General features: G+C 40.8%; 1 protein-coding gene and 2 long non-coding RNA genes across 3 annotated transcripts; 2 read left to right on the forward strand and 1 right to left on the reverse strand.

The window, feature by feature from the left end:
- The first annotated feature begins 75 nt into the window (after positions 1-75).
- LOC309589493 lies at positions 76-20,796 on the forward strand. Its single transcript, XR_014227942.1, has 3 exons — positions 76-304; positions 18,963-19,136; positions 20,728-20,796. It is a non-coding gene; the product is annotated as an uncharacterized lncRNA (long non-coding RNA).
- YEATS4 (YEATS domain containing 4) lies at positions 20,328-25,780 on the reverse strand. The gene is made up of 7 exons (XM_082309710.1): positions 25,661-25,780; positions 25,373-25,492; positions 24,794-24,860; positions 24,601-24,695; positions 23,021-23,113; positions 22,856-22,943; positions 20,328-20,766 (listed from the first exon to the last, which is right to left on the reverse strand). Exons 1-7 carry the CDS (start codon positions 25,709-25,711, stop codon positions 20,597-20,599), a joined length of 684 nt encoding a protein of 227 aa, XP_082165836.1. The 5' UTR covers positions 25,712-25,780; the 3' UTR covers positions 20,328-20,596.
- Positions 22,670-24,283, forward strand: LOC309589494. The gene is made up of 2 exons (XR_014227943.1): positions 22,670-22,702; positions 23,474-24,283. It is a non-coding gene; the product is annotated as an uncharacterized lncRNA (long non-coding RNA).
- Positions 25,781-27,085: the final 1,305 nt, after the last annotated feature.

The raw sequence follows: 27,085 nt of genomic DNA on the forward strand, positions 1-27,085 counted from the left end.
CGCCTTCCGGGGGCAGCGGCCAGGGGGCGGGGGCAGCGGCAGCGGCAACGGGGAGCCGTTGGGGGCGCGCGCGGGCGGCGCCGGGGCCGTTGAGCGGTGCGGGGGGCGGCGGTGTCCCTGTCACCCGCCCCGGCCCGTCACCCGGCCCGTCACCCGGCCCGTCACCCGGCCTGTCACCCGCCCGGCGGGGGAGGCGGCAGGGCTTCTCCCGGGAAGCGGCAGGCAGCGGAGAGCGCGCCTCCGAGCGGTGCCGGGGCCAGCTGTGAGGGAGGCGGCCACGAAGCGGGTCTTACTGGTTCCTCAGGTAAAAAAAAAAAAAAAAAAAAAAAAAAATTAAAAAAAAAAGAATTAAAGGTGTAATTGCGCGCACAGCTTTGGAAAGGATTGGCTCTGTCGGTTTCGTGTGGTTTGTTTTAAATTTCTTGCAAGGCAGCCTCCGTCAGTTGTGTTGTGCACGATCTTACAGCGTTATTTTAGACGCTGCTATAGTAATTCATCTACAGCCATTGAAGTTGTGCTGTTTTCAGAAAGTACGCTACGTGCAGTTGAAAGCAAAGGTAGGCCGCGTAGATATTAAAAACAAAGACACTGCAAAAAGAAGCGTGGGAAACAAGAAGAATAGTGAGATTAGGTGCCACACCTGCATGTTGTGCAGTTTTGTGGAAACACTTAACACTCCTGTTAGCCAGTGCAAAAAAACACCTTGCGTTTGTTCTCACTGTCACTACCTATATGTCATCTTCTCTGCTGCCTATTTAGAAACCAATACGTGTGACAGGTCTTGGGCCAGAAGACCTTGTAATCTACAATTAATCTTGAATGTGTGATCAATGTCCCAACATACATGCAAATCAAACACGTTGCTCGCAGTTAGAGCAGCCAGCAGCCTGCACAAAACTCTTAGCTACATGCTACATGTTTCCCCTTTGTTGCCTAGCTTCTTTGGCCTTGCTCTAACTTCTGACCTCCACCAAACAATGCCTAGCACCTAGTTGCTTCACAGAACTGATCTATGTACCTTACTTTCTGAGGCATTGTGCAACTCATGTTTTCACTGTGTTTCAGTTATCTGAAGTCTTAGACAGGGAGGATGGAGAATCTTGCTCTGACAGTTGCTCACCTTTCTTCCCTTCCCTTGGCAGTTATTGCTTTGTAGCAGAAGCAAATGGATGACAGTACTCCACTACCCCCATATTCATTTAATCTGTAGGCTGTATGAGAGCTGGAGAAGCTGAAGCCCATGCAAAGATTTTCTTCAGATGTACATGCTAGAAAGGTGATAATATCTAGAAGGAAAGGGGGAGAGGGAACGCAACTATGGTTTAACGTTTGTACCATTGCAGCTGTTGGCTTCTGTGCATGTGAGTCAGTGCTCAGAGGGCTGGATGGATAAAGCAGAGTGAATGGGATTTTCCTGTAGCTGAGTCACATAATATGTGTAGTCCCATAGCAAACTCTTCCATCTAACATACTGTATATGCTCATATCCCGTCAATGTCATGTATCAGTGGGCTACAAAGCAATGAGCTGCTCCTAAGACAAACATCTGCAGGATTCCTTGTGACCTTCAGGTCCTCTGTTATGCAGACTTGCCTTAAAGTCTGCTTGGCTTCAGTTGTTGATCTTGATCTGTGAGTCCACATCCAACTGAGTATTTGTACCTTGCAATTTTTCCTCAGCCTTTCTCAGCAGCATCTGGATGAGCAAGGAACAAAATCTCCACACATCTCTTCTGCTGGGTCATTTATTTCTTTTCCTACTCCCTCTAGCTCTCACCATGCCTTCACCAGCTCATGCGAATGGCTGCATTTAAATTGTATGCCAGGATTTCTATTAAATCTGGATAGCATAGCGTCTCTTCTACAGTCAAGTTCAATGTCTTCATCAAAGGTGAAGTGCTGGTTTTGTTCACCTGTCAGGTTGGTCAACTTCAGCATTTACCTGAGTGTTATCTTACCCAGCTCACTCAGATTTACTGGCAGACCAATTGTGTACTTAGATACTGGAACTTTGCTGTGCTCTGTGGCTGTTACATATATTTCTCCAGGTGGTTTTCTGGCTCCTTAAGACCTTGCTGTGTCTCATTCCTGCTAGGAATTTCTAACTGGTCACATTGTTGTTCCTTCGCTTTCTCACTTCATAGATCTTTTGGATCTGTGGCATATTGGTTGCTGGTCATATCTACAATCATTTTTGTCATCCCAAACTGAGATTATTGCAGCTTCATCCAGATGCTGTACAGATTGCTAGTCTTTAGAAGATTGCATAGCTGCTTGCAGACTTCTGCAAATTATGAATTTACATTGCTTTAAATCCTTTGATGGATTAAAAATCCTTTAAATCCTTCAGTTCTGTTAGATCTTCCTAAACTTTTAGATCAGCTTTGAAGTCAGACACCTCCTCTGTTCTTTCACTGTAGCTTTTTAAAAACTAGATGCTGCTGCCACCTTTAAAGCTTTCCATAAGTGGTTAGCCCATAGCTAATATTTGTAAAATTATTATTTTAGTAGCTAAACGTTTCAGTTTGTTTGCTTGGGCATTTCTTATATGGTCTTACACAGTGGCTACTGGGTGTGCTAAATGCATGGCTTTTCTGAGGCAACAAAAGTAATCATACATTTCACCGTTCTCTGATTCATAACTGGTTTACCCAATTTAATGTTCACTTTAAAGGTGTTAAATTTTAGTACTATTTAGAATTTACTCCTATATTAATAATGAAACTTCCACCCCAAATGAAAATTTTCAGTTTAACACCTCCTTTTTATTAGAAGGTCATATAAATATTTTGAAAAGATTCTTAGTCTTTGAAGAGGAAATAAGATTGAACTGTGTCAGATATACTGTAGCTTGTATTTCCAGAAGTTCTCATTTCACTGTCCTAATGTATTTCATTATCGGTTCATAGACCCCTCTTGTTCCAGTTCCTGGATTCTTACAAGATGGTACCAACGTTTTATAGTGGGTTTTATCATGAAATTTGAACTCTGCAGGTCAAGTGCTTTTGCCTGTGACCTACGTTGATTTAGGCAGTATTCAATTCTGTAATGGAAGCGAGCAGTCCAGTCACATACAACATTTTAACAGCAGGTTTATAGCAGATTTATCCGATTAAGAAAGTGATGCCTTATTTATCTTGTATTCTTTCTGAATGCCTGGGCCTGACAAAGAGGGGACTCTTGGGGAATAGAATGCCAAATTCTGCATTGTGTTTCTGCAGTTTCCTTTTATATGTTGTTCAGAGATTCATGGCAACAAACTTCTCAAGGGTATGAAGTGAAAGAGTTGTATTTCTTCTTCCCAAGAACTTTGGAACCTATCCCATTTCACGTATAGTTTGTCTTCTCATCAGGGAAGTCTTTTCTGATCAGTATGGGATGTGTATACCCCAGCATGAAGCCCGGATGTATTTTTGGAGATGGATACTGATTCGGATCCTTAATGTTTCAACTATAAATTCTACTCTTGAAGTAAATATAGGAGAGTAAACAGTTTCTCTTAAAAATAAAGCCATAGTAACAGCCTCATGACAAATCATAGAACTTTGCAGTCACTTTGTTTTGTAATAAAGGAGGCCTTTGATATTGCTATAGGCACCACCTAACCCAGCTATAGGTGAGGGCTCTATTATAAACACTGTCTTTCGGGGTTTATGACTCAGCAGCAAAAGCATGTTTCTGGTTGAAATGTGGTATGGAAGCTCACTCTCCTTCACTGCTGTAAGAGGCTACCTAGAGTGTAATTTTATTCTGACCGCCCCCTTTCCAAAATCCATGTGACACTGTAACAAAAACTTCTTTAAAAAAAACCCCACACATTCAGTCTATAATAACATTTTGGGAGCTGGAAAACAGATTTACAAAGGGAGAGAGTTGGAGTTAATGTGCGAGCGGAACAGAGTAACGCCAGTCACGTCCCATTCTGCCTCCCCTCATGTGTGGCATGCTAAGTAGAATGACCCTTTGTACATAAATCAAAAAGTTTTTGTTTTCACAATCGAACAAAGCCTTTGCGTACAGTAAGGGCTATACACCATCCACTTATGGCCTGATCCTGCACTTCTTAAGAAAGAACACTGCCCTGGTGAAGTTAATAGTCTCTCTCCCCTCCCCCGAAGGAAGTACAAGATTGAGCCAGTAATTTAAACCAGTAGTTCGCTACTTCATTGAATGCTGTCATCATTAGTTAAGTTGTCAACATTTCAGGTGAAAACGAAAAAAAGAAATTTCAATCCAATAGTGAATAAAGGCATCTTGCAGCTGGACATTTTAATTGACATAGTGAAATTTTTCCTGAAATGACTGCTACAATATGACAAACCTTCTGCCCTTATTCCTGTGATATCCCAGGAAAAGTGGAGCAGACCTGGTCATTCAGGAATTCCTCAGGTGGCTGTTTGTATTGTAATTTGTTTTTTCTCAGATGTCTTGTTCTTGTACAAATATACCACTGACATGGTTAAAGGATCCATGAGCTCGAAGTAATGTACTGTGAATGAGATACACATACTTGTCACTGTGGCAGTTGGTCGGTAGACTTTTAAAGATAATAAAATGAGCTGCAAAAACATCATTTTAAACTTAGGTATTTTCTCTGACCTCATTTTAGGCTGAGCTTGCTGTCTCAGATACTATGTATTTTACTCCTTGAGATGCTAGATATTTGGTCCCTTACCATTTGAATATTGAAAGCCTGAAAAACATCATTGCAAGCAAAGCTGCTTTTTGAGTCTCCCAAGTGTTTACACAAATTCAGTTCAAATGAATGTTTTGCTTAACCAAATTGAACTGTTTTCACTCCCCTAACAAAGGCTGCCACATGCAGTTCCTGTAACTTCTTGCTGGCCGCTTCCCAGGAGGAGCATCAATGTGTTGACTGTAGAATGTACACGTCTGTTTCCAACTAGCCTGTGATAACCAAGTGGGATGTAAATCTAATTAAATGCAAAAAAGCTACAGTGTGTTGCAATAACACTCAAGATTTGACTTCAGCTGACAAAAGCAAGGAAATTCCAGTGAAGATTGCTGCTATGCCCTTACTTCACCCCTTTGTATTTCAGAGTTTCAGGGCCTCAGAACTGTGCACGCTTGACTATGTACTATGTACAAAACAGTGTTCAAAGAGCATTGTCACAATGTCAGACTTCTAAAAATGAGGCAACTTGTGCAACTGTAATTTTGACTCCCTTGTGGGCACAAAGGATAGAATTAAGTAGCCTGTCATACACCATTTTTCTATTTTGCCCCTTCCTCATTCAGGACACAGAAGAGATGCCTCTCACAGGAGAAAACAGCTGGTTATTTTAAATCTCTGCATGCAGCAAGTGCCCTTTGACTTATTTATTTATTCATTCAGTGAATAACTACTTAGGTATTCTTAGGGCATTTGTCATTGTGTTAGTTGATACTTCATTAGCATTAGTGGAATTATTTCTGTGTTTCTGTTACAAGAGAAGAAATATTGTTTCATTTTACTTACAAGGGAGTGTGGATTAAGTCTACAGAGGGTCTTGATGCTACAGTGCTCGGATTTGTGGCAGTTACCATTGAAGAACCTGGCTGCTATATGGTACGTGGCGGAAGCAAGTGGAGGAACGGGATCAAGTGGGATCTACTCTAACAAGAAGCTGGCTAAACTTTTCACTGTGAAACGCCAATGACATTTACGTGACTGAAGTCACAGCGACTGGGGCTTAGTGCCAAAGAATCTTGTAAGATGCTGGGCTTGTGTCTGTTGTGTCCCAACGAGCAGGTACTACAACTGCTATTGGAAAATTGGCAGATGGACTATGCGCATTTGTCTCAGCCACTACAGTGCTAATTCAGGAATGTTAAGTTAGGTCCAGACAGCAAGTTCATAACCAGGACACTGACAAATAGTCCATTTTGCCAACACAGCTACATGGGAGGTGTTTCAATGCAGAGGCAGAGCAGGCAGGCAAGTACAGCTGCAAAACCCACAAGTGTGTCTCTCAACATCCTCAAAACTAACTGAGTTGGAAGAAGCTGCTTGCTCTACTTAGAGTTCACTTCAGTAAACTTTCATGTTAGATGCCTAAAGGGGTCCCTTTATACAGGACGTGAACATTTAAGGGGTAGGAGAAACTGTCCTGTCCTTTTCCTATAGTTCAGTGATCAGAAACCCCAAAACTCTGCTTGTGGGGGACCTGGGTTGGTTTCATCCTCCGTCTGTGAACATATAAATTAATATTTTCCTTTACTCAGGGTGTGCTATAACCACCATATGGTATTACAGCCTCCTTAACCTTGCCACTGAAATAGTTTAGTTGTGACTGTCTGGGCTGGACCTTTAGTAGTAGAATTAGCTTGCTGGGAAGTACACGCTAAAGCAGTCAGAGATGTTTTGGGAACCTCACTGAAATAAGAATTTATGGAATGTAAGCACCTCCATAGCTGTAAAGTATCTGGATGAGAATTTTGAAGACAGTAATTTTGGATTTAAGGATCGTAAGTGTTAATTTGCAGCATCTGAGTCCTGTTACCGTTGTAGTCACTGAGACTTGTCTCAGGTCACACAAGCAAATCAGTGACATAGAGCTGGCGTGAGGCTTCAGCATACAGACCAATACGTCAGACTATGGAAAAATCAACAAGGGTTTTTGCAGATAGAGAAGCTTTGTCATAATTATGAAGTTCTTTGACGAAATCAACAAACTGATAAACCAGGGTGATACATTCACCGCAGTGATTTCAAAAGAGCTTTTGGCACAGTCCCTCACCAGTGCTGCCTAAAGAACATTAGCTGCCATAGGTTAGGAAGGAAGGAAGGCTGTCTTGTGAATTAGTAACTAGCTGAAAGAGAAGGGTTAATGGGGTAGCAATAAATAGTAATTTTTTACACTGCGGGAGAGTTACCATTGGACTCCCACAGGGATTCATGCTGGGACCTGCACTAGTTAGCATACTCAGAAAAGGTCTTGGAAAGAGAGTGAGTAAGGAAGCAGCACAGTTTGCTGCTGATGCAAAATTCTTTACAGTAATGGAGTATGAAGCTGACAGCAAGGAGTTGCAAAAGGATCTCATTCTGCTGAGCAGCACGAGTGTTAAACTAGACGTTGAAATTCAGTCTCAATAAATGTAAAGTAATGCATACAGGCAAACCCAATCTTAATTATATGTGCCTAGTGGTAAGTTCTACATATGCTGTTGTTGCTGAAGAAGGAGTTCTTAGAGTATCTATAGGTAATTCTTTGTAAACTTCCTTGCCAGCTCCAAGTCAAAAATACCAGGAATTATTAGAAAAGGAAGACAGAATGGAGCAGGAATGTTGTGACATCTTTGTGTAGATCAGTGGTATGGCCACATCTAGAGAACAGTATGAAGCTCTGGTTTCCCAGGTCAGAAAGAAGGTAAAGGTAGAAAAGAATAATAAAACATGAAGAATTATTTCTGTTTAAAACATGACTACCAACACTTGGACTTTCCAGTTTGAAAAAGACAAAAGTGACAATGCCTGGGCGACTGAGGGAAGATGATTGAATTATATAAAATGGTGGCTTGTGGAGAGAAGGTAGGGAGCTCTCATTCACTTTTTCTATTAAGTGGGCACACAGAAAATAATGGACAGCAGGTTTAAACCAACCAAAAGGTAGTCTTTTTTCCAGATGCTGCAGAAGTAAAGTATGGAGCTCACTGCTTCCAGAAATGTGGAAGCTAAAACTATCATTACTTTCAAAAAGGGACTAAACTCAAAGGCAAGGCAGTGCATTGGCAGCTAGTAAATGGAATGGAATACGGTGGCCTTTGGTTCAGGTTTTCCCTAACCAATGATTTACTGAAATCTCTGAATATATATCAAGAAGGATTGTGCTGTACCTGACCTGTTCTTTATACTCTCTTCCTGGCTGTTTAGTCCTGGTCATTAAGATCAGAAGCAAGTTAGGCATACCTCTGTAGTCTGATACAGTATGGCCATTTTGCAGCTAGTACAGGAGAGAGACACCAAGATGGTCAGAGGACTGGAAAAATGGTGTATTCTAGAAGACTGAGAGAACTGATATTGTTCAGCCTTACAGAGGCGGCTAGGGGAAGATCTTCCTGCTGCTGTCTGGATGGAAGATGAAGCCAGATTCTTCTCAGAAGTGCACAGTGATAGGCCAAGAGGGAATGGATACATATTGAAACATGGGGAATTCTGCTTAGATACAGTTATTTATTTATTTATTTATTTATATCATTAAGGTGGTCAAATATTGGAACAAGTTACCCAGAGAGGTTGTGCGACCTCCTTCCTGGGAGATACTCAGAGTTGACTAGAAAACGGCCCTCAGCAGTCTGCTCTAACTGGCCCTGCTTTGAGCAGTAGGTGGTCCTAGGTGGCCTCCTGAGGCCCGCTGCAACCTACGTGGTTTTGTCTTCTTAAGACAGGTTCTTACCATGTGCTTGTGCCCTAACTATACTTTTTTCCATATGGTATATTAATTGACAAAACTGGAATATATTTGGTCTGGGTTAACTAATATATATTAAAACTCAGTGCAAGAACATAGTGGGGACAAGACACTTTGGGTTTGCCATAAAGAAAGCAAGAGCCAGCTATAGTACTTTCTGTCTAGTGGCTTGACAGTAGTCATTAAAATACTTGGTAAAAATACATCACGGAGAGGAGTTGTTTGTCAAGGTGCAGCTATAGCAGGAGCACTGTTGTCCACGCTTACAGTTTTTGTTTTTTACTTCCAATGTCTTCTTTAAACAAATGATATATAATTAGCTTGTCAGACACTGAATGATGGGGAAGAGTGTACCTAGCATACTGCCATGGCACACGATGTGATTGTGTAAGTGCATGTTCTCTGCATCCGGATCAAACCTGTCTCCAATAAGAAAGCCAGTAAAAAGGTGTTCTTCACCTTGATTTCTCTAACTAGGGTCAGTGCTTCTTTGTATTTGGGTTAAGATTTTTGAAAGATAAGATAGTGCTGTTTGTGACTGACTGCTTCTGTTCAACAGTTGGCATGCATGGCATGAACAAACAATTCAGACTACAGAAATACCCAAACTGCCCATCGCTCTTTTCTCCTGTAGTAAAAATTTTTATTTGTAAGATGCAGACTCTGCTAGAGCTCAGCAGCTGAATGACAGTGTATTCACCAACAATACTTACGGAATAAGTTGAGTCCTATAGTTTTAAAGAACAAATGCACTTCAACTTAATTGCAGTCAGGCCTGAATAAAAATTAAAGGGTTTGCATGTCTGCTAGTCTATATGTGGGTAGAAAGGCAGTGAGGTTAAGATAATAGGCTCAAAATGTATTCTCAGAAAACATTTAAAACCACAGTAGGGTGTGATTGTATGCAAATAAGTATTTTTGCAATAGCAGATTAAACACCTTATGGAATTTGTATGGAAAAGTGCGTGCTTGTACATGATGCAAAGTATGATTAAGGACCAGTGTGCGCAGTTTTTGCCTTTGGTAAAAAATTAAGGCAGATTTAAATCAATCAATGGTTTTCTCAGTCTTTTCACAGTGTACGTTGTAAGTTATGAATGGTGACTACTAGAGCGAAAATGTTAAGAATAACGCCTCTTTCTCCTTGGGCCTGCATCCTTACAAGAATATGTCCTGCGATGGTTTCCAGTCAGGAGAAGCATTGCAGTAACAGAAAGTCTGGCCATAGGATGGCAACATACAGGATCTGAGACAGCGAGAAAAGAAAACTGGGAAATTGACGTAAACTTTTACTAGAACAGCTGTTACTGGCATGTATTTTGTCATCAGCTTAAAGAATTACTTACAGAATGACTTACAGAATAAGTCATTTTGATAAAACCTCGAAAGTATCTTTTTGATGCTTTTCATGAATGGATGGATTAATCATTCCAGGTTCCAGGGCTACATTTAAATAAACTATTTTTCATGGTCAGAGATTGTTAAAATGACTCCGAGGGGAAACGGTGCCTATAGGGACAGAAGGTACCTTCACAAAAATGTATAGTTAGCCAGCCGTGTGGAAAGACCTGCATTGGCAGATAATCGCTGCTCTACTTGGTCATTTGCATAACTACGGGACATTGTGGTTGGCAGAATGACTGAATTGTCTTTGGGAAATGGTCTTTAATGTCAAATTCTAATCTACATTACATACCAGAGTTACGTCTCTGCCTTTCTGAAACTCCCTTCTCTAACACACAAGTTATTGTGTTCTGTGCAATGAGAGAGATAGCCTGGCTTTTTCAAGAAAATTGCCTTTTGGTGTGCTCGGGAAGAACGTTTAAAGGAAAATTTAAAGTGGCAGCCTGGATTTTTTCCCCTAGCAGTGATAGATCTGACTTAGCAAAATCAGATATAATCGTGTTTGTTTTCATTCAGTGTTTTCCCTATCTGGAGTACAAAAGATAAAGTAAATTACTTCAAATTAACTTTGATGCAACTAGTGAAGTAAATTGGACCACAGTGACCTTGTGCATTTTCTCTGGGGTTGATATATTACTTTATGCAATAAGTGAAACCTTCTCTGAAGACATCAAATTGTCATGTTGAAAAAGAGTGAAACACACTCTCTTTCTGTCTTCCAAAACAACTCTGCCTGCTCAACAGTAAATCTGCAGAGAGAACCCAAGCTCACACCGGCAGGATTACTCTTCTTTCCTGCCTCTTAATCATAATTTGTTAGTGAAAGCAGTGGTCAGAGAAAGTGCAAGATCAACAGTTCTGAACACTGGTACAGCAGGCTTTGCTCTCCTTCATTCATGTGCCTTTGTCCCACATACTCCAAAATCACAGCTAGACGTGAATGGATAACTGAGCATCATGATTTATACAGATTGATGGAAATTGGAGGACTGTGAAAGATACCACCTACCCTTCTCTTGAAGGGTCTCACCCCTGCTTGGGGGAAGGCTCAGGTTATGAAGCCGCTGCTGAACTACTGATCACAGCCTGATGTTTAAAGAGAAGAAAAACATAAATGCCAGGGGTTTTTTATTTCTCCCCACTATATAAGGAGTGAGCTCCTTCAGGAAAGCAAGAACCTTCTTACCACGTGGGCAGAAACCACTAAGTGAGGGTAACGGGCCATCCAAGGTGAGGAACCACTCCAACTCTTGAAAAAATAACTTTTAAAATTAGAGCTGAGACAGCCAACATAGAAGTCTATGAGATAATTTTGGGCACGTTCCCTCAGAAGAGGCACAGAAGAACAGATGAAGTATGGCAAAGCAGAATTACTGGTAATGGAATAGAAAGCTGCTTTTACAGCTGCTTTTACAGCTGCTTTTACAATTTTGCAGCCAGCATATTATTTCTCAATTTTAGGACTGCCGAAATTCACACATGAAGCTGGTCTAAGCAAACTACATAATTGCTTGAAACAAGGGAAATAAAAGCTGACTTGTTAATTTAATGGCATTTTAAGCAATAATTATTTTAAGCAGAAATAATTAGATTTCCCTTCAATTATGTATAATAGCATATATTTTAAGCCAAATCAGGGACAGAATCAAAATATATACCAACATTATTCTCTCACGCAGAAACAAGCGTGGGGAAGAGTCTGAAGGATGGAGTCCGAGGAGGTCCTGCTCATGGCATTTTTCCCAAAGCAGTGTGACTCAGGCGGGATTAGATAACTCAACAATAGAGAGATATTTGTCCCATTGTGTTTGTTTTTCCATACTGCCTATTAGCAGGAGGAGAGAAAGATGACAACAGCTTTTGCTTTAATGAGACATTAAAAAAAAGACTTGTGTTGATATTAAAGAACCCCAAAGAAAGAGATCATTGAGGTGAAGTGAGAAAAGTTGAAGCTTGAGTCTTCGACTCTTGGGGAAGTTCATTCCACTGCTAAGATAGCTCGCGGAAAGCCCCCTCATGGAAGAGACCTTCATTGTGACAGAAGAACCAAACTGGTAACTGTGGACCATAGTTCATATCTTTGATGGTTGTTTCCTTCTCTCTCTGTCATACCCTTGGCCTTTCCTGAGATGTGAGAGCTCAGGGCAGGCTGCATATCCTGATCTTATTTACAACCCATTTGTCAGTGCAAACCTCTATGAAGCAGCCTGAAGTATTTGGTTTTTTGTTCTACATTCACAATTGGCGGGTGGGTACAGGCTTATTTTGTCAAAGTAATGAAGCGAGATGCTTAGAGTTTTTGTTCTTAGTTTTTCTTCCCAAGGCTACTTAGTTCTGTACCAAACAGCTGCATGCCCACTCCAACCCCCAAACCAAAGCCTTTTTGATACAAATGGGAGATTTTCAGGGAATTTTGGCTCAAGTCTTATTTCCATCTCTCCTTTTTTAAAACCATAAGAACAATTTTCATGCAAGTGACTTCCAGGAATACTAATTTTTTAAAAGAAGCCTGTTTTGTTAAAGATGGTGAAACCCATAGACAGCAGTCTCTTCACCTATCCACTATAGTCAGACTGAGTTGCGTTGCCACAGGATGAGAACTGTACTGAATGCTTCTTCAGTTCAAAGTGGTTGAAGGGTATAATTTTAGAGCTGAAAGACATTGCTTACAGTTCAAGTAAAGAACTGCAATTTATTATACCACCCATCTATATTGCCCATTTAGATTGAAGGCCTTCAGGCCTGGAACTCTGCCTGCGCATTTTGCATGTACAGTGTTCTCAGGATATGATATAAACAATAATATATCAGCAGTGGAGGGAATAGCCCAGTGGAGCAATCCACAACTGAGAGAACCTCTCAGATATTATGGAGCATGGCCAGCATTACTTCAAAAACATTTTTTTTTAGACAAAGTCAGTCAAATGCCTAAATTAAAATCCCACTCGATTGCTTTGATCTTATCAGATGCAGTATCTCTATGTTCATTTAATAAACCTCTCATACATTTTATCTTTATGCTTAATTTAAATATGAGAGGCAAACACATTTTATATAGTTGTTATTCTCCAATTACTACAAAAGCTTCTTAGAATCTTTGATCATGAGAATGTTATTTCAAATCCAGTTCTGCTTCACAATTACAAGTGTCTTTACTGAAGTTAGTTTGGATGCAATTCTAGTCCAAGTGGAGTAAACCACAGTCAGTCCTCGAAAAACAGATATGACTACAGAGCAGTAAAGAGATCAGAATGCACCCAAGTAACTGAGTTGATTTATTTGGTGGTGGGTTTTTTTTAGGCAGAAATTCGAACCAAAGCTGTAACGATAACAAGTGTCTGACACAGTGCATCAATGACTTAGCATTAGATGCAGTTTACAAAATGTTACTATTATTAAAATCCTGTAGGTCAGCAAATTGTATTTTTTGTATCAGGGACACTACAATACAGGTTCAGCCACAGGGTTTGGGGTTTTGGGGGTATTTTTAAAGGCCACGAAGAGGTGACAGAGGTATAATGGCCGCTAACCAAGTTCAACATGCTTGTGTGTGGACAGCTGTTAGGCGATGACAAAATGTATTCAGAGTTGCCACACAAACTATCTCTAGATTTAGGTAAGACTCTGAAGGTTGCACTCCACAGCATCAGTGTCAGAGAAAGCTCTGGAATTAACAGCAGCAGCAAAAACATGTTATACTTTGCTTTTGTCTTATAGATCCTTTCTCTTTTGTGCTCCTTGTTGAGTGGTGAAGGAGCTGTAGCATAGAACTGAGAAGAGAGATGGAACTTACTAAGGGCAAATCTTTGGGCAAATGTACAAAGTACGCTACTAGAAAATAATTTTACTGCAAAGTCAACAAGAGGGCATATAGTAGCAATGGTAGGTGACAAATTGAAAAAATGGTTTGTTTAAATTTATGCGTAGATATCTATCAGCCTTCCAAAAGCCTTAGCTTAATACTTGTAAAGGAATGCTGTAAAGTCTAACTGTCATGAAATACAAAACATTACTAAAGTGGCCTTTTTCTCAAGTGGCCCTTCTACTATGAAAATGTGGCTTCTTCATTTACTGATTTATTATCTTCATTCAACAGAGGTCTGATTGAAGTGCACTGACTTCACAACGATTGAAGATCAGGTTTATTTTGTGAAGTACTAAGCCTTTCCAGCTCCGAATGCAGAGGCAAGGCACTTGCAAACATTTAGTACCATACGGCGTCAGATTAGACTATGAACAAACTTTAATTAAAATTCACTTTTCAGACAATGAAACCATGAAAAGTTTTACTGCTTGTCCATTTTAAAATACATATACTGTGTCAGCCTGTTCCAAGAAAGTAACACTGAAACTCATACAAATTAATTTAATCATCTGTACAGTTATGACTTTGTTTCTGCCTTTTATCCTTGAGGGGAGAAAAAAAAACACTAGAAAGAATTCACAGCCTTAGAAATGTATCTATCTTCTCCATCCTCAGCAAATGCACAAGGACTAGGACTCATTGCTTGGTTATTAATAAAAAGTAAGCAAAACTCAAAACACAGTTTATTTTAAATTTAGCTAAACTGCATTAGCTATTGGAAATTGGAGACTCATGATTGTTAAATACCGTAGAATGAATCTAGCAGGAAGCAGGACTAGCAGACCGATGAGTGATGAGATACTCAAAGAGTATGAACTGCTACCCAAGAGGAGCAGCACGCCTGGCAGTTGACTGCATACCAAATCAGTTTTGCACTCTGACATTGCCCATGACGTTCTGTCATGATGCAGGGCAATGCATCTAACACTGCAGTTCCTGGCTGTTCCTGATAAGGACTGAAAAAGGAAGATTCAGAGCAACCACAAAGCTTTGCAAAGCAGCGGATGCTTTGATCATTTCCAAACACTACGTAGGAGGGTGGTGGAGTCCAGTCTGTCTGGTTTAAGTGCCTATCCTGTATCTTGCCTCACCATGCAGATTTGCCTAACCTGTAGCAAGTAGGAAAAAAATCACTTCCAGTTTGTCCCATATATACATTTCTTCCGTAGTCACTAAAAGGGTGTGTAACTTCTGAAGGTAATGGGAAATTAATTCCATCTAATTTAGACATGTTCATTTACTAAGGATCTAACCCTTTTCGGAGGTGGTGGCTTTATTCAGCTCAAAAAAAAGCACTCGGTTTTCTCCAGTGCCCTAACTACCAAGTGAGGTTATGGTTTTCCTTCGCCTGTTCCCTGTCCGGTCCTAGAGAAGTCTTGCAGAGCTGACTGTCTGCAGCTCACTGTGAGTAGCAGCTATGGAGAGTACTCTCAGGACCTCATGCTTAAGAACTTCTAAAACTGTAAGATGCAGCTTCAGTCTTCCTCAGGAATATTTAGTTTACAGAGTAAATGTTTTAACTACTACATAGACTTCCATACAGAAACCAGGAAGTAACACCAAAAGTTAACCACAAGCCCCTCAAACCTAACTTTTCAAGGTTCTCCATATTACCTACTCAGAGTTCAGGTGGCTTAGGACCTGAATGGAGCTTTAGGTGGGACATAGTTATCACTCTAATTAGGACTGTGATTAAAACAAAAATGACCTGGATTAATTCTTGCTTTAATAAACGCAGACAGGAAAAAGGAGCCATGCTGGCCCTGCTACATTCAACAGACTCGGCACATGGAACAGCAGAGTGTTGCAGCACTATTCATTCTCCAAATTTTAAGTCCAAAAGCTGTCACCCTTGTTAAATGCATAGAGGCATAAACCTTGTTGGTTTTGCCAACTCTTAATACCTGTATTTACCCAGCATGCTAGTGCTTACAGGTGCAAGCTTAGAAACTATGATTTAACTGTGAAATGTTTTCAGATCTTTTGTTTGGAGTCATTAAACCGAGGTGCAGTTTTGTCTGATCAATTCAGCAGGTGAAGAAGACCTTTCTTAGCCTTATGTCTTGTTTCTTGATCCTATGAATAAAGATGCCAGATTGTTTCACTGAGAAACTTAGAAGTGTGTTCCACCATGCATTTTAATGACATTCTAGATCAGAGGTTAAATGAAATATGTTGTTTGAAATAAAACTGAATTGTAGAGTGTGAAAAAATGTGAGATTTGCCAGACATTAAATATTGAAGAAGAAAAGCTGTTGATCACTTCATGTGAAAGTATTTGCAAAGCAGAAGCCAATAGATCAGATGAAATTTGTTTCTGTCCTAAAGTACAGAATTCTCCATAACTGTGGGAATAAGAAGTGCCAGCCGCTCATTTAACACCTTAAAAAGTATAGTAATTATCAGGGAGGGAGTGGGAAAAATACTGCATATTCCAATGCTAATGAGTTCTTTTTATGGCCTAATCACTAGGCATTCAAGAGGTTTTTCCTATGCAAACTGAAATGTAAATTTTAATTTTGGATGTATATTAGCTATTTGCATAGGTAAATGTTTCACTAGAAACTTAGATGATTTCATGTTCTAGCTTAAAACATTTTAAAACAGAAATAGTATAAATGTATCATAAATGAATGTTAAAGTACATGCCAACTAATTATATAACGATGCATATATAACAAGAATTTCTCATTGTTCCTATTCTTTTTTACCATCCTAATTGTCTCTTCTTCCCCTTACTTAAGGTAAGTTGTTCTTCCCTACTGTATTCAGGAAAATCAAAAGTTTCAACATACTTGGAAGCCAGAGGTTCATTCATAGTGTTCACTAAGCAGTAAGTAGTCAAAGAAGCGTATTAACTCTAGTAACATTAAGTTTAAAGAAGTAATTACTTTTACTTGTGGAAAATCCTGCCATTTTGCACCTGCAATTGAGTGCGAGCAATTGAGTGCAAGCAAAATATGCAGTCCAGTAGAGTACCTAAGTTATGTTTTGTTCATTCATACTGTCACACAGTCTTGGCCTGAAAAAGCAAAAAAAACCTAAAAACAACCCCAGAGATTTATATTTTGAAAGCTGCTTCCCTTGCTAAATGAACAAAAATTGTGAACAAACATTCACGCTTTTTTTTTGCTTCCTGGCACAGCACATTCGATTTGCTCACAAGGCTGCTGAGCAGTTGCATAACATGCAAGAGATAATTTGGTCACCTCTATAGAAACAAGTACAAGTTGTCTAATCAGATGATCAACTCTTAAAGCAGATGAGATCAACCAAAGATACCACAGATCTGCCAAAAGCCCAGTAATTAAAATGCTGTTGAGACTGGAGAATATTTGGACATACCTGCCACCTGGTGTTTGGAAAACAACCTTATGTCTGAAAACAACCTGAAATGTTCTTAAATCTGTATTCCCATTAAGAAGCAAGCAAACACTTATGTATTTAATATGGATTAAATGCATAAGCAGGAAAAGTGTCTGTCTAGAAAGAAAAGGAACAGGGTGACTAAACATTCCTTCCAGTCCCATCTCTGCTAACCACAAAAATTCTCAAGCAAATCTTTGAATGAAGCGTATTTACCCCTCTCCTGTCAGATAATGGCACTTTTGATGAGAAACCTCCCGGGCACGGCCTTATACAACTTCACAGTCTAACTGTAAACTACAGTGTGCCAAACCCAAAGGCAAAGGAAAGAAGTTATGAGATGGAGCTAGGTAAAAAAAGGACTAGCAATAAATAATACTGTGTAGTAAGTGAGTAAACAGTCAGTGTTTGAAATTACTGTGATGACTATTAATGTGTCTTAGCTAAAATACTTAAAACCCCCCAAGTCTTTATAGTGGAAGCGGCAATGACAGTAACTACCAGTTTTGCGTGTTTGATGCCTGAAGTAAACATTCCTCATTGGTAAAAGTGATAACAGTAAGCATATAAACTGAGAGTTTTATCTTTATAAACCGAGTTTTATCTTTACCTACCAAAGGGTTACTTCAAGTGGAGCCTAAAGGTTCAGCGTAGGCAATTGGACAAATTACTGTGCAATTCAGTGATATCAAACTGTACCTATAGCACGATGAGGGATTTTTTTCCCCTCCTTTGCAAAGCAAATTTAAATACATCTGTGTTTCACAATTATAACTCAGGATGAAATCACAGTCTAAAGTCAGTCTCAGCAATATGAAGAGCTGGCATTTAAGTTAGCACCCCTGGCAAGCACAAACTGTAACTATTTGTCTGGAATCACATCTTCATAGGGCTGCCAAAAATAAAGCAGAGTGTAGTGTTTGGGTTTTTCTTTTTCTTCGAGGCAATGGAGGTCAAATGCAACTGTGTCTCCAGGTGCCCCACTCTATTTCAGTTCTAGTAACTTTGAAAATGATGAACGCTAGAAGGTCAACACTGTATTCTACCTTTACTGTGCACACATGCTATCTCCAGTGCTTGCATCAACAGCGCTTTTAATGGCAGAACACATAGGTCCAAACATAACCTATCTATTAATTGAGAACCATGCAGTTGCATGTAGAGAAGGTAGCTGTAAGTTTACTTGTCAAACACACGGAGGTGGTTTTTTTTTTCACATTTATTCTCAAGCCAAAATCCTAAACCACTTAATTCTCATGAACTTTTTCCAGAATTTAATTACTGCCTAATAAAGCGCTCAGTTGCTTTCTCAGCATCTGAAGAAGAAGTATTTTCTAATGAAAACACAGAACATAATAAGGAACTTTGTAAAGCAGATGTTCTTCCTGTTTTCTATCAACAGTAACTGCTCAGCACAGACAGATGTTAGCACCGTTTTCTTGCCTTAGTATTGATAGGGGAACCTAATGACTCTTGTATAATCTTTACAGAGAGCACAGAAGAAAAAAAAATACAGAAAGTTGAAAGAAAAACTGGGGGGAAAAAAAACGCTAACCACAAACAAAAATTACATCACTGGTCTAGCATGTTGATGGCTACTAACAGTGGAGCCAGGATCATTGCTTCTGTAAAGTTGAATACTAGACTGGTTATTGGGTGTTATTAAAAATGTAAACAAAAAGAATACTTGAGGGTCTTACGAAAATGTTGAATTCAGAAGGTATGACTCCTTTTTTGGTCTGTTCAAGCCTGTTGCAGCAGCTCTGTTCTTGGCCACAGTTCTTGCAGAACCTATTTAATATTCCATCCGAGTTACTCTACATTAGTATTATTTTAACTGACAAATATGAAGATGATTATGTTGCATACAACCTAGTATCACCAAAACTGTGCTTTCCGTTCCCATTTTTCTTTCAGCATACACAAATGGACCTTAAAAACCTCCTCAGGAAATGGCATCAATCTGCAGGAAGCTAAGAGAATACACATGGAAGGACTCACTTTGTGCTAACCCTATTATATTTTTCCTTAAAAATCTGCTGATGATCGTCAAAGACAAGGAAGCAGCCAAATAAACACCCGAAGAATAAGGTATCATAGAATAAAATTCTATGAATTGTTTTTTAACTTTTCACTTAGAAGTGTTCTTTCAGCCTTAAAAAGTGTAATATACTGTGGCCCACGCAAGTCTTATTTTCAGTGCACAGCTCTGAAAATGGCACGTTCTACTGTACTGAAATTGCCTAGCAAGTTCTTCTTCAGCTACTGATTAAAAGGAAATTGGCTACTGAATCAATAAACCAAACCAGTTAGGTAGCCGGAAAAATTTGGATAGTCTGCAGTGCTAGGAAGGATCTGTGTGGACACCACTACTACAAGCTGTTCCTCAGCCTATATGTGTATATATATATAAAATACCATAAACGAAATATGCCAAGTTTTAACAGTCACTTTTCTTAATGAAAAAATTAAGTCCACATATTGAGTGTTGAAATGGTTTCAGTTCTAAATCTTTACCAAGCCATGGTAAAAGCCAATCATCAATTATTTCAAATATGAAGAAATTAGTGCTTTATTCTCAAAAGTATTGATAGTACTGTTTTCTATGGGAGAGGAGATGTGGGATGTTTGATTCTCTAGCAGAGTTTACTGCAACATGGTATCTTGAAGCAATAGAAAAGATGCCCAAGCTTTTTCAAAACCTGAGGTAGCGCCATCTCTATCAGGCTCTAACCTCTACAAACAAAAAAAAAAAAAGGCAAAAGATCATGTATTGATTTTTCAGGAGGAACACTTGCTAGTTATTTAAGAATAAACAAACTTCTACAAAACAGGACCAGAATCATTTCCTGCTTCTGAGCATAACCTGTATAGCTGATGCATTTATATATGTTAAAGCAGATGTGGTGCTAGAAACTCTTATGTGTAGATATACAAGTTATTTAAAATCCTGTTTTCGGAAAGTTTTTTCAGTGTGGTGGTAACACAGACATGCAGAAATCACCGTAACCAGACTTAAGCAACTTGCATACCGTTATATTTCAACCTCTGCCTTAAATGAGGGTATGCTATTTACAATTGCTCTTGAAGCCCACAACTGGACAGAGACATAAAATATTAAACTAAAAAACTGCATATTTTATTTTCAGCTTTAAAGATGCATCTCTAAACAATCAGTAGAAAAAACAAGTAAAAAAAGTAAACACCGGCATTTTGTAACATCACATTGAACTAATACAAGACTTAATACAATGTTTTCGTATACCACTCAAATGCAGTTACAAAAAAAAAAAAAAAAAAAAAAAAAAGTAGTCTGGTCTCCAAGACCCCTTCTACTTGAAATAAATCATTAAGTACCCACAGATTTTAACTGTAAAACAAGGATACATTCTTTCTTTTTTCTTCCATTTATGAAGTCGTTTGCCACATACTTCAACCATTTGCAAGTGAAATTCACATAGTCTCAGTTACAGAATTCAAGAGAACACATACAGTTCCATGATTGAAGTCCTTCCATTTTCAGTATAGGCTCTTTATCAAGTCAACACTCATCACATATCTTTGGACTGATCATCTTCTTCAAGTTTTCTGATTTCATTCTTTAAACAGTTGATGGTTTCACGACTTGCTTTTAGTCTTTCTTTAAGCTCAGCAATTTCAAAACTAGTTTTCTTTTTGGCAGCTTCCAGCTTTTCCCTGGTTTTCACTTCAAGATCTGCAACTGTGGTGGTGATAAAGAAAAATAAATATTGTAAGTACCATGAAAAGATGTAATTTATTTTTTTTCTAATTGCAACAGTAATTTGGATGGTGTGTGTCCTGAAAAAAAAAAAACCAAACTATTGCTGTTAGCCTTAGAGACCTTAGAGAGTCAATGATGGTAGTCAAAATGGTATTAAAAAACCCCCAACACCCTGGAATTAAAAACAAAAAAACAAAACAAACCAAAAAAATCCCTGTTGTTTTGTGGCCTCATTCAGCCCATCAGTTTTGTGGATGGAGTTACAGAATTCACTAACTCACTTTCCAGAATTTTTTTTAATGATTAAGTGGGGAAAAAACCTGACATGGTAACAGAAAATAAATGGGAGATTACAGAGAATTATAAACTATTTATATGCGGTGCCCAGTGACAGCAGGTGAGGCCATGGGCACAAACTGAAACACAGGAGGCTCCCTCTGAACATCAGGAAACACCTTTTCACTGTGAGGGTGACCGAGCACTGGCGCAGGTTGCCCACGGAGACGGTGGAGTCTCCATCCATACAGACACTCAGAAGCCATCTGGACATGGTCCTGGGCAACCTGCTGTAGGTGGCCCTGCTTGGGCAGGGGGTTGGACCAGATGACCTCCAGAGATGCCTTCGCACCTCAACCACTCTGTGGTTCCTTTTCCATGTACTGTCACCACTTTCTGCTCTCGTCTCATTGGACTTTAATTCTATGTATCTAAAAATGCTGCCTTTGCTTTTATGAATATCTGACGTTAGGACATCTCAATCTGGTTTACTGAGGTGTCCTAATTTTTTTTTTTTTTTTGGTTTGTTCATGCACAAGTTTTTTGACAAAGCTGGTAAAGCCAACAAATCTGTGAAGGCCATGGATATCCCTTCATATCCCATACATTGCATAATTGTGGGCAGTGGCAAAAAAATAAAAATCTTAAGATGTGCTACTGAAGCAGATGAAAATTAAGGAAATATATTTAAAAAACGCCACTAAAAATTTCCATCTACATTTAGGAGAAACATCCAGGAATTTTAAGTGAGAAAAGTTTAGATTTGGATACAACTTTTTTATGATTCAAATTATTAAATATTTTCTACACGTAAACCACAACAACATGCAACATAACAAAAATCCATCTCAAGACTGGCTAACGTGAGGTAGAAAATACAAGAAGCTCATGTGTCCACACACCCGAACAGACATAAGGCAAATCAGAACCCTAACTTTGTAGAGCTTTGAACTCATAACCACTCTTAGCTCTAGGTATTCACTGTCTAAAAAGACATGACATTTGTTGCCAGGGGAACATGCACATAAGCCAAAGGCCAGGTGAGCCGGACTACGATGGCATTAGAGTTTGTAACTAACAAGGTAGGGTTTGGGCTTAATAAATATTACATTTGCTTTCTGAGAGTAGAAGATAAGAGATGAAATTCAGAAGATCAGAACAGAAACCATCACTAAATGCATTATATTTTATGAATCAATGTATTTTCATTTCATTTCTTTAATTCCCGTAATATTCTGGTTTATATTTAAAGACAGATTAGATAAGGACGCAAAGAACATTAAGCTATAATGAAGAAGTATGTTATGAAACGACCTACAGGTAAAGAATCAGACAGAAAGGAAAAAGACAGGAAGAGCTTTCAGACACTATTCCTCCCAAAAGGGTTGCTGCTTTGACTAAAACTGTGTAACTATTCCATATTTCAGTGCTTAAAAGTGTGATCTTTGCTTGCAGTTAACAGCCTGATGAGCTGAACAGAACTTTATCCCAACTAAAGTGGCCTTGATTTATTCTCCGTTTTAACACATTTCAGATGTTAAACTAGGTGTAGATCATGCCGTCACTCTTCATACTGTGTTATTCATACTTCTCTCCTTTTCAGCAGGCATACAGATCAGATGATCTTAAAAGTTTTCAAGTAAGTATCAGTATCTTTGCAAAAGTTGAAGCTAATTTAATGCTTTTTAGCAGCATCCAAATCCGTTGTACTGCTACAGCCCAGAAAAACCACTAAAACCACAACCAGCTAGTGTTTATTTCCAAAATGAAAATATTTTAAGTTTCAACTTACACTCTGTTTCATGCTTATAAGCACCAAGTGTTAGCTGACGAGACGTTGTTAACAGCTGCTGCATCATTGCAGTAGGATCTTGAAATATCTAATGAAGGAGAAAAATATATGGTATCACTAATACTCTTCAAAATAAACTGAGGATTACATTAAACATTTTCTTACCATTTCATCATAGAATTCAGAAACTACAGTTTTCTTTCCCAGGATGGCATTGGTATCAGACTGAAAAAGCTTCAGCAAGTGATACAAGGTTACCTATACAAAGACAAAATTGTATTAGTTTGGCAATTATAGGGAAATACAAATCTCCTAGGTATCAACAAGTAGTATTTGTTCTGACTAAACAATTGTATAGGATTTAAAAATCTTTTAGGAATGCAAAAGTAAATGTCATATAACTTCAGTAGAATTACTTAAATTTAATATTCAGTATTAAACAAACCAGCTATCCAAAGGCTTCTTACTAGTTTAAAAATGTCTGGGCAAGTGGTTTAGGATTACTACTAAAAGACCTTCTCATAAACATTTCCAAATAGATGATTTAGTTCAAGCCAACTTTGCCAATTAATCAGTTAGAAAGTGCTTTCTGTGACCTTATCATCCCTTCTTGTGAAGGAAAAACACCAGGGGAGCCTGTGAATAGCTTCTCACTGAAATTTCTCTCTGCGGAGTTACTCTTCCGTTACTGCACTGCAAACGGCAGGAGCCAGAGAGGAACAGAAGCCCTCTGCCCAGCCCCGAGGAACCGCTGGCCGCCTGGACCTGGGAAGAGGGCACCAGCCCACAGTTCTTCCCGTGCACAAACAGGCCCGTGAATGGTCACGGAAGAGAGCGATACCTTACTCTGGCTGGTACTTCCCAGAAAGGAAGAACATGACAGGCACCGAAACAGCCTTCCAAGAACAGCAGCAAAGAAAAAACACCCAACCAACTCTAGGACAACCCAACCAACTCTAGGACAGCTTGGTCAAGCTGTGAACGGAATCAGTAAGACAGGTCAGGGTGCTACTGAGCATGACAGCACAGGAACTCCTTTCTAGTCTAGTATCAATTCTCACTTACTCAAGGAAAACATAAAATTAAGTTTTCCCCTCATTTGGCAAAAAATGGCTAAAGCAAAAGGATCACTGTAGTTCATGCGATAGAAGGAACTCAGTCTTTTCAGAAATAAACACCCTCTTCACCTAAAATACAGTAATCAGGTTTTCCTACCTAAACCTGGATAAACAAAACCTGCAAGATATGTCTAAAACACAGGATGGGAAGAAAGAAATTCATTCCAATGCTTTATTCAACTAGAGAAGTGTCTTAATGGGGTTTTCTTAAGAAAGAGACTAATGCTAGTGTAATACCTTTGCTGCTTTTTGACTGATTTTGATCAGATCTGATAGACCAAAAAAAAAAAAAAAAAAAAAAAATTTAAAATACTCAAACATCCTAAAATAAGGGAGCTACATGGAAGAGAAGTCCTCAGTAGGTCCTCAACCCAGGTCACATGCAACATGCAGTCAGTCACCTATTAGTAAACATCACAGAAGCCAAGCGCAGGAAAAGCAGTCATGAATGCCAGTAGTAAAGCACAGAAACAGGAAAATGTGGCCAATCATTTAAATACCTTTCCTACAAGAACAGGCTTTATTTCTTCCATGGCTGATGAGCCTTATTTTGACCAGCAACATCCTACAGCACAGCTTTAGGCCACCATAATTAATTAAGTGTTGTTAAAAGTTCAGTGTACTTACAGGTCTTTCATTTGGATCAATGAAAAATATCTTAATGATTATTTCAAATTCACCCCAGCCTGTTTCGGTGATTTCATATGGTGGTTTGGTAACAACTGCAGTAGGAGACAGAAGCGTTCACAGGGGTGATAAAGCCTCAGTGGAACTAATCAAAATCCCAGTTCTAGAACAAATGTCCAAATGCAAAACCCACCTCTTAAAGGATTACCGTAGCTTTCATGCAACTTGAACTGAATTTTTTTCACGTAGGCAGACATATCCTGAAATAGAAACATCGTTATTTCCGATTATTTACACAGCCCACCGAACTACCGTTCATTCATCCGTCCCACGTGCCTATCGTTTCTTCTGGCATAGCCCCCTTTAACAACAGCAGGAAAGCAAGGCGGTAAATCCAAGGGTTAGTACTGCCACACAGGTCTGTCGTTATTTTGTCCCCGTGAATGCTCTCCAGTTGCCCCCGGCCAGGGAGATCGCTCCAAAGACATCGAAGTGCCTTCCCTCTCTTTTTCCCTTTCGGGAAAGCCACCAGCCGCCCGCCCTTTCGCGGCTTCCCCAAGCCCCGGCTCGCTGCTCCGGGGCGCTGCTGGGCGCGGAGCGGCGGGGCGCGGGGAGGAGAGCGCGGGGCGGGCGGGAAAGCGCCGCGTGCGCGGCGCTTTCCCGCCCGCCCCGCGCTCTCCTCCCCGCGCCCCGCCGCCCAGGCGTGACGCCAGCGGCGCCGGCTTCCCGTCACCCCTCCACAGCCCGGCCACCTTACATCTTAACGCCCCACCTCGTTTCTGTAAGGCTTGACGTAAACCGTCCACTGGTGAGTGTGACCGTCTTCCTCTCTCTTCTTCCCAAAATACCGCGCGACGTTCCCATACACGATCGGCTTCACAATGGTAACGCCCTTAAAAAGAAAAAAAAAAAAAAAACAAAACCAAACCCGACGCGTTTTGAAAGGCGTTTGCCGAGTTGCTGTTCGCAACCCGAATCAAGCCGGCCCGCTCTCCGCCGCGGCCAGCGCTCCTCCCGCCCGCCGCGGCCGAGCCTCCCGCCGCCGGGGCCGGGGCCGCACCTTCACCCTTCCCCCGGAGTCAGGCCCGAACTCAGCCATTCTCTTGAACATATTGCCCCGGAGGGGCCGCCGCCCGCAGCCGCGCCGCCCGGTCCCGCTCCCCCGCCGCGGCCGCCAGGCCCGGCCCGGCCCCGCCGCAGCCCAGGGGGTGGCACCCGCCCCGCCGCCGCCACCGCCATCCCCCGCGGCTTCCGGCGGCGCGATGGCGTCACCGCGGGCGGGGCGGGGCCCGGCGCGAGGCCTCGGGTGCCCGCCGCGGTGTGGAGAAGATGGCGGGCGCGGAGCTGCCTGACCGCTCCTGCGGGCCGAAACGGACGCGGGGAAGGCAGCTGCGGGGTGCTTCTGCTCGCTAAGCTTGGGCGGCCTAAAGCGGTGCTCCCGCTCCTGGCGGCCGGGTGCTGCCAACGCAGCGTCCTCGTCCTAACCCGCCGCGCACCCAGACCCTTCCCGCCGCTGAGGGAGGCTCTTCTGTCCGAGCTCAGTAGTGCTTAGAAAAGGAAGCAGTCAATATTTTTTCTTCTTTTCATATTTTTGCTTCAGTAGCCTCCGCACACCCCCTTAGCTAGCGCGCGTCGGCGTTCAGCGGTTCGATGGCGAGCGGTTCCCGAGGACCGGCGCGGTGCCGGGTCCGCGGGGCAGCCTGCGCAGAGCAGGCCCAGCCAGGGCGCGGGGTCTGCTGGCAAGACACGCAATGGGAGGGAAAAGCCTACGCAACACGCAAAAAAGGGGAAAAAGGAAGGTGGCAAGCATACTACAAGTTGCGCAGCTGCTCTGAACTTCAAAATATTCAGTCTATGGCTTGACTGCTCCAGAAACCTTGGTACATCTCTGGAATACATAGGATATCACCTTCTTTGGTAAGACATCATCTTGTCTTCTAGTCAAAAAGAACCAAAAGCCAGAGATGTGTGGCAATTTCTGTGTTCCTCTCTTTCTAGTTTCTGAGGGAAAGCAAAGAGCTTCCCTCTGGCAACTTTCAATTACCAGAATACAAGCAGAATAAACCCACTGAATCAAGTCCACAAATGAGGCAAAATAAACTAGGCTGCAGGAGGATGCTGCATTTCATGCATTAAATTTGCAAGATAAAGTATAGAATGAGGCTACTAGGGTGACAACAAACTAGTTTCTGCCACCGTTTTATGGTTAATCTGCAACCAAGCTCCTTTGCCCATGGGTGAATAACTGCATTGTCAGTTGGTTGTCTTGGTAGGTAACTATTCAGTTGTGCTGCAGTACAGCAAAAGGGATATCCCACCGCAAGCTAACAAGTTACGCCTCTGGTTCAAAGTTGCACGCAAGTATTTAATCAATGCTGGCCTTCACCTGGACAGAAATGAAGCGCAACTCAGGAAACCAGTGCAGTGTTGGGGCCTTCTCACCACTGTTACTGCCCTGAGGGTGAAAATGCAGACACTGGGAATG

Source organism: Platalea leucorodia, assembly GCF_965183815.1.
Source record: "Platalea leucorodia genome assembly, chromosome: 4".
Lineage (NCBI taxonomy): Eukaryota > Metazoa > Chordata > Aves > Pelecaniformes > Threskiornithidae > Platalea > Platalea leucorodia.

Bases quoted from the DNA above. Each gene is read 5' to 3' on its own strand.
- YEATS4 (XM_082309710.1), bottom strand. From the start codon at position 25,711: ATGTTCAAGAGAATGGCTGAGTTCGGGCCTGACTCCGGGGGAAGGGTG. The intron at 24,861-25,372 runs GTGGGGCGTTAA...TTTCTATTTCAG, and splicing joins TCAAGCCTTACAGAAACGAG to GATATGTCTGCCTACGTGAA. The intron at 20,767-22,855 runs GTAAGTTGAAAC...TCACCACCACAG, and splicing joins TTATAAGCATGAAACAGAGT to TTGCAGATCTTGAAGTGAAA.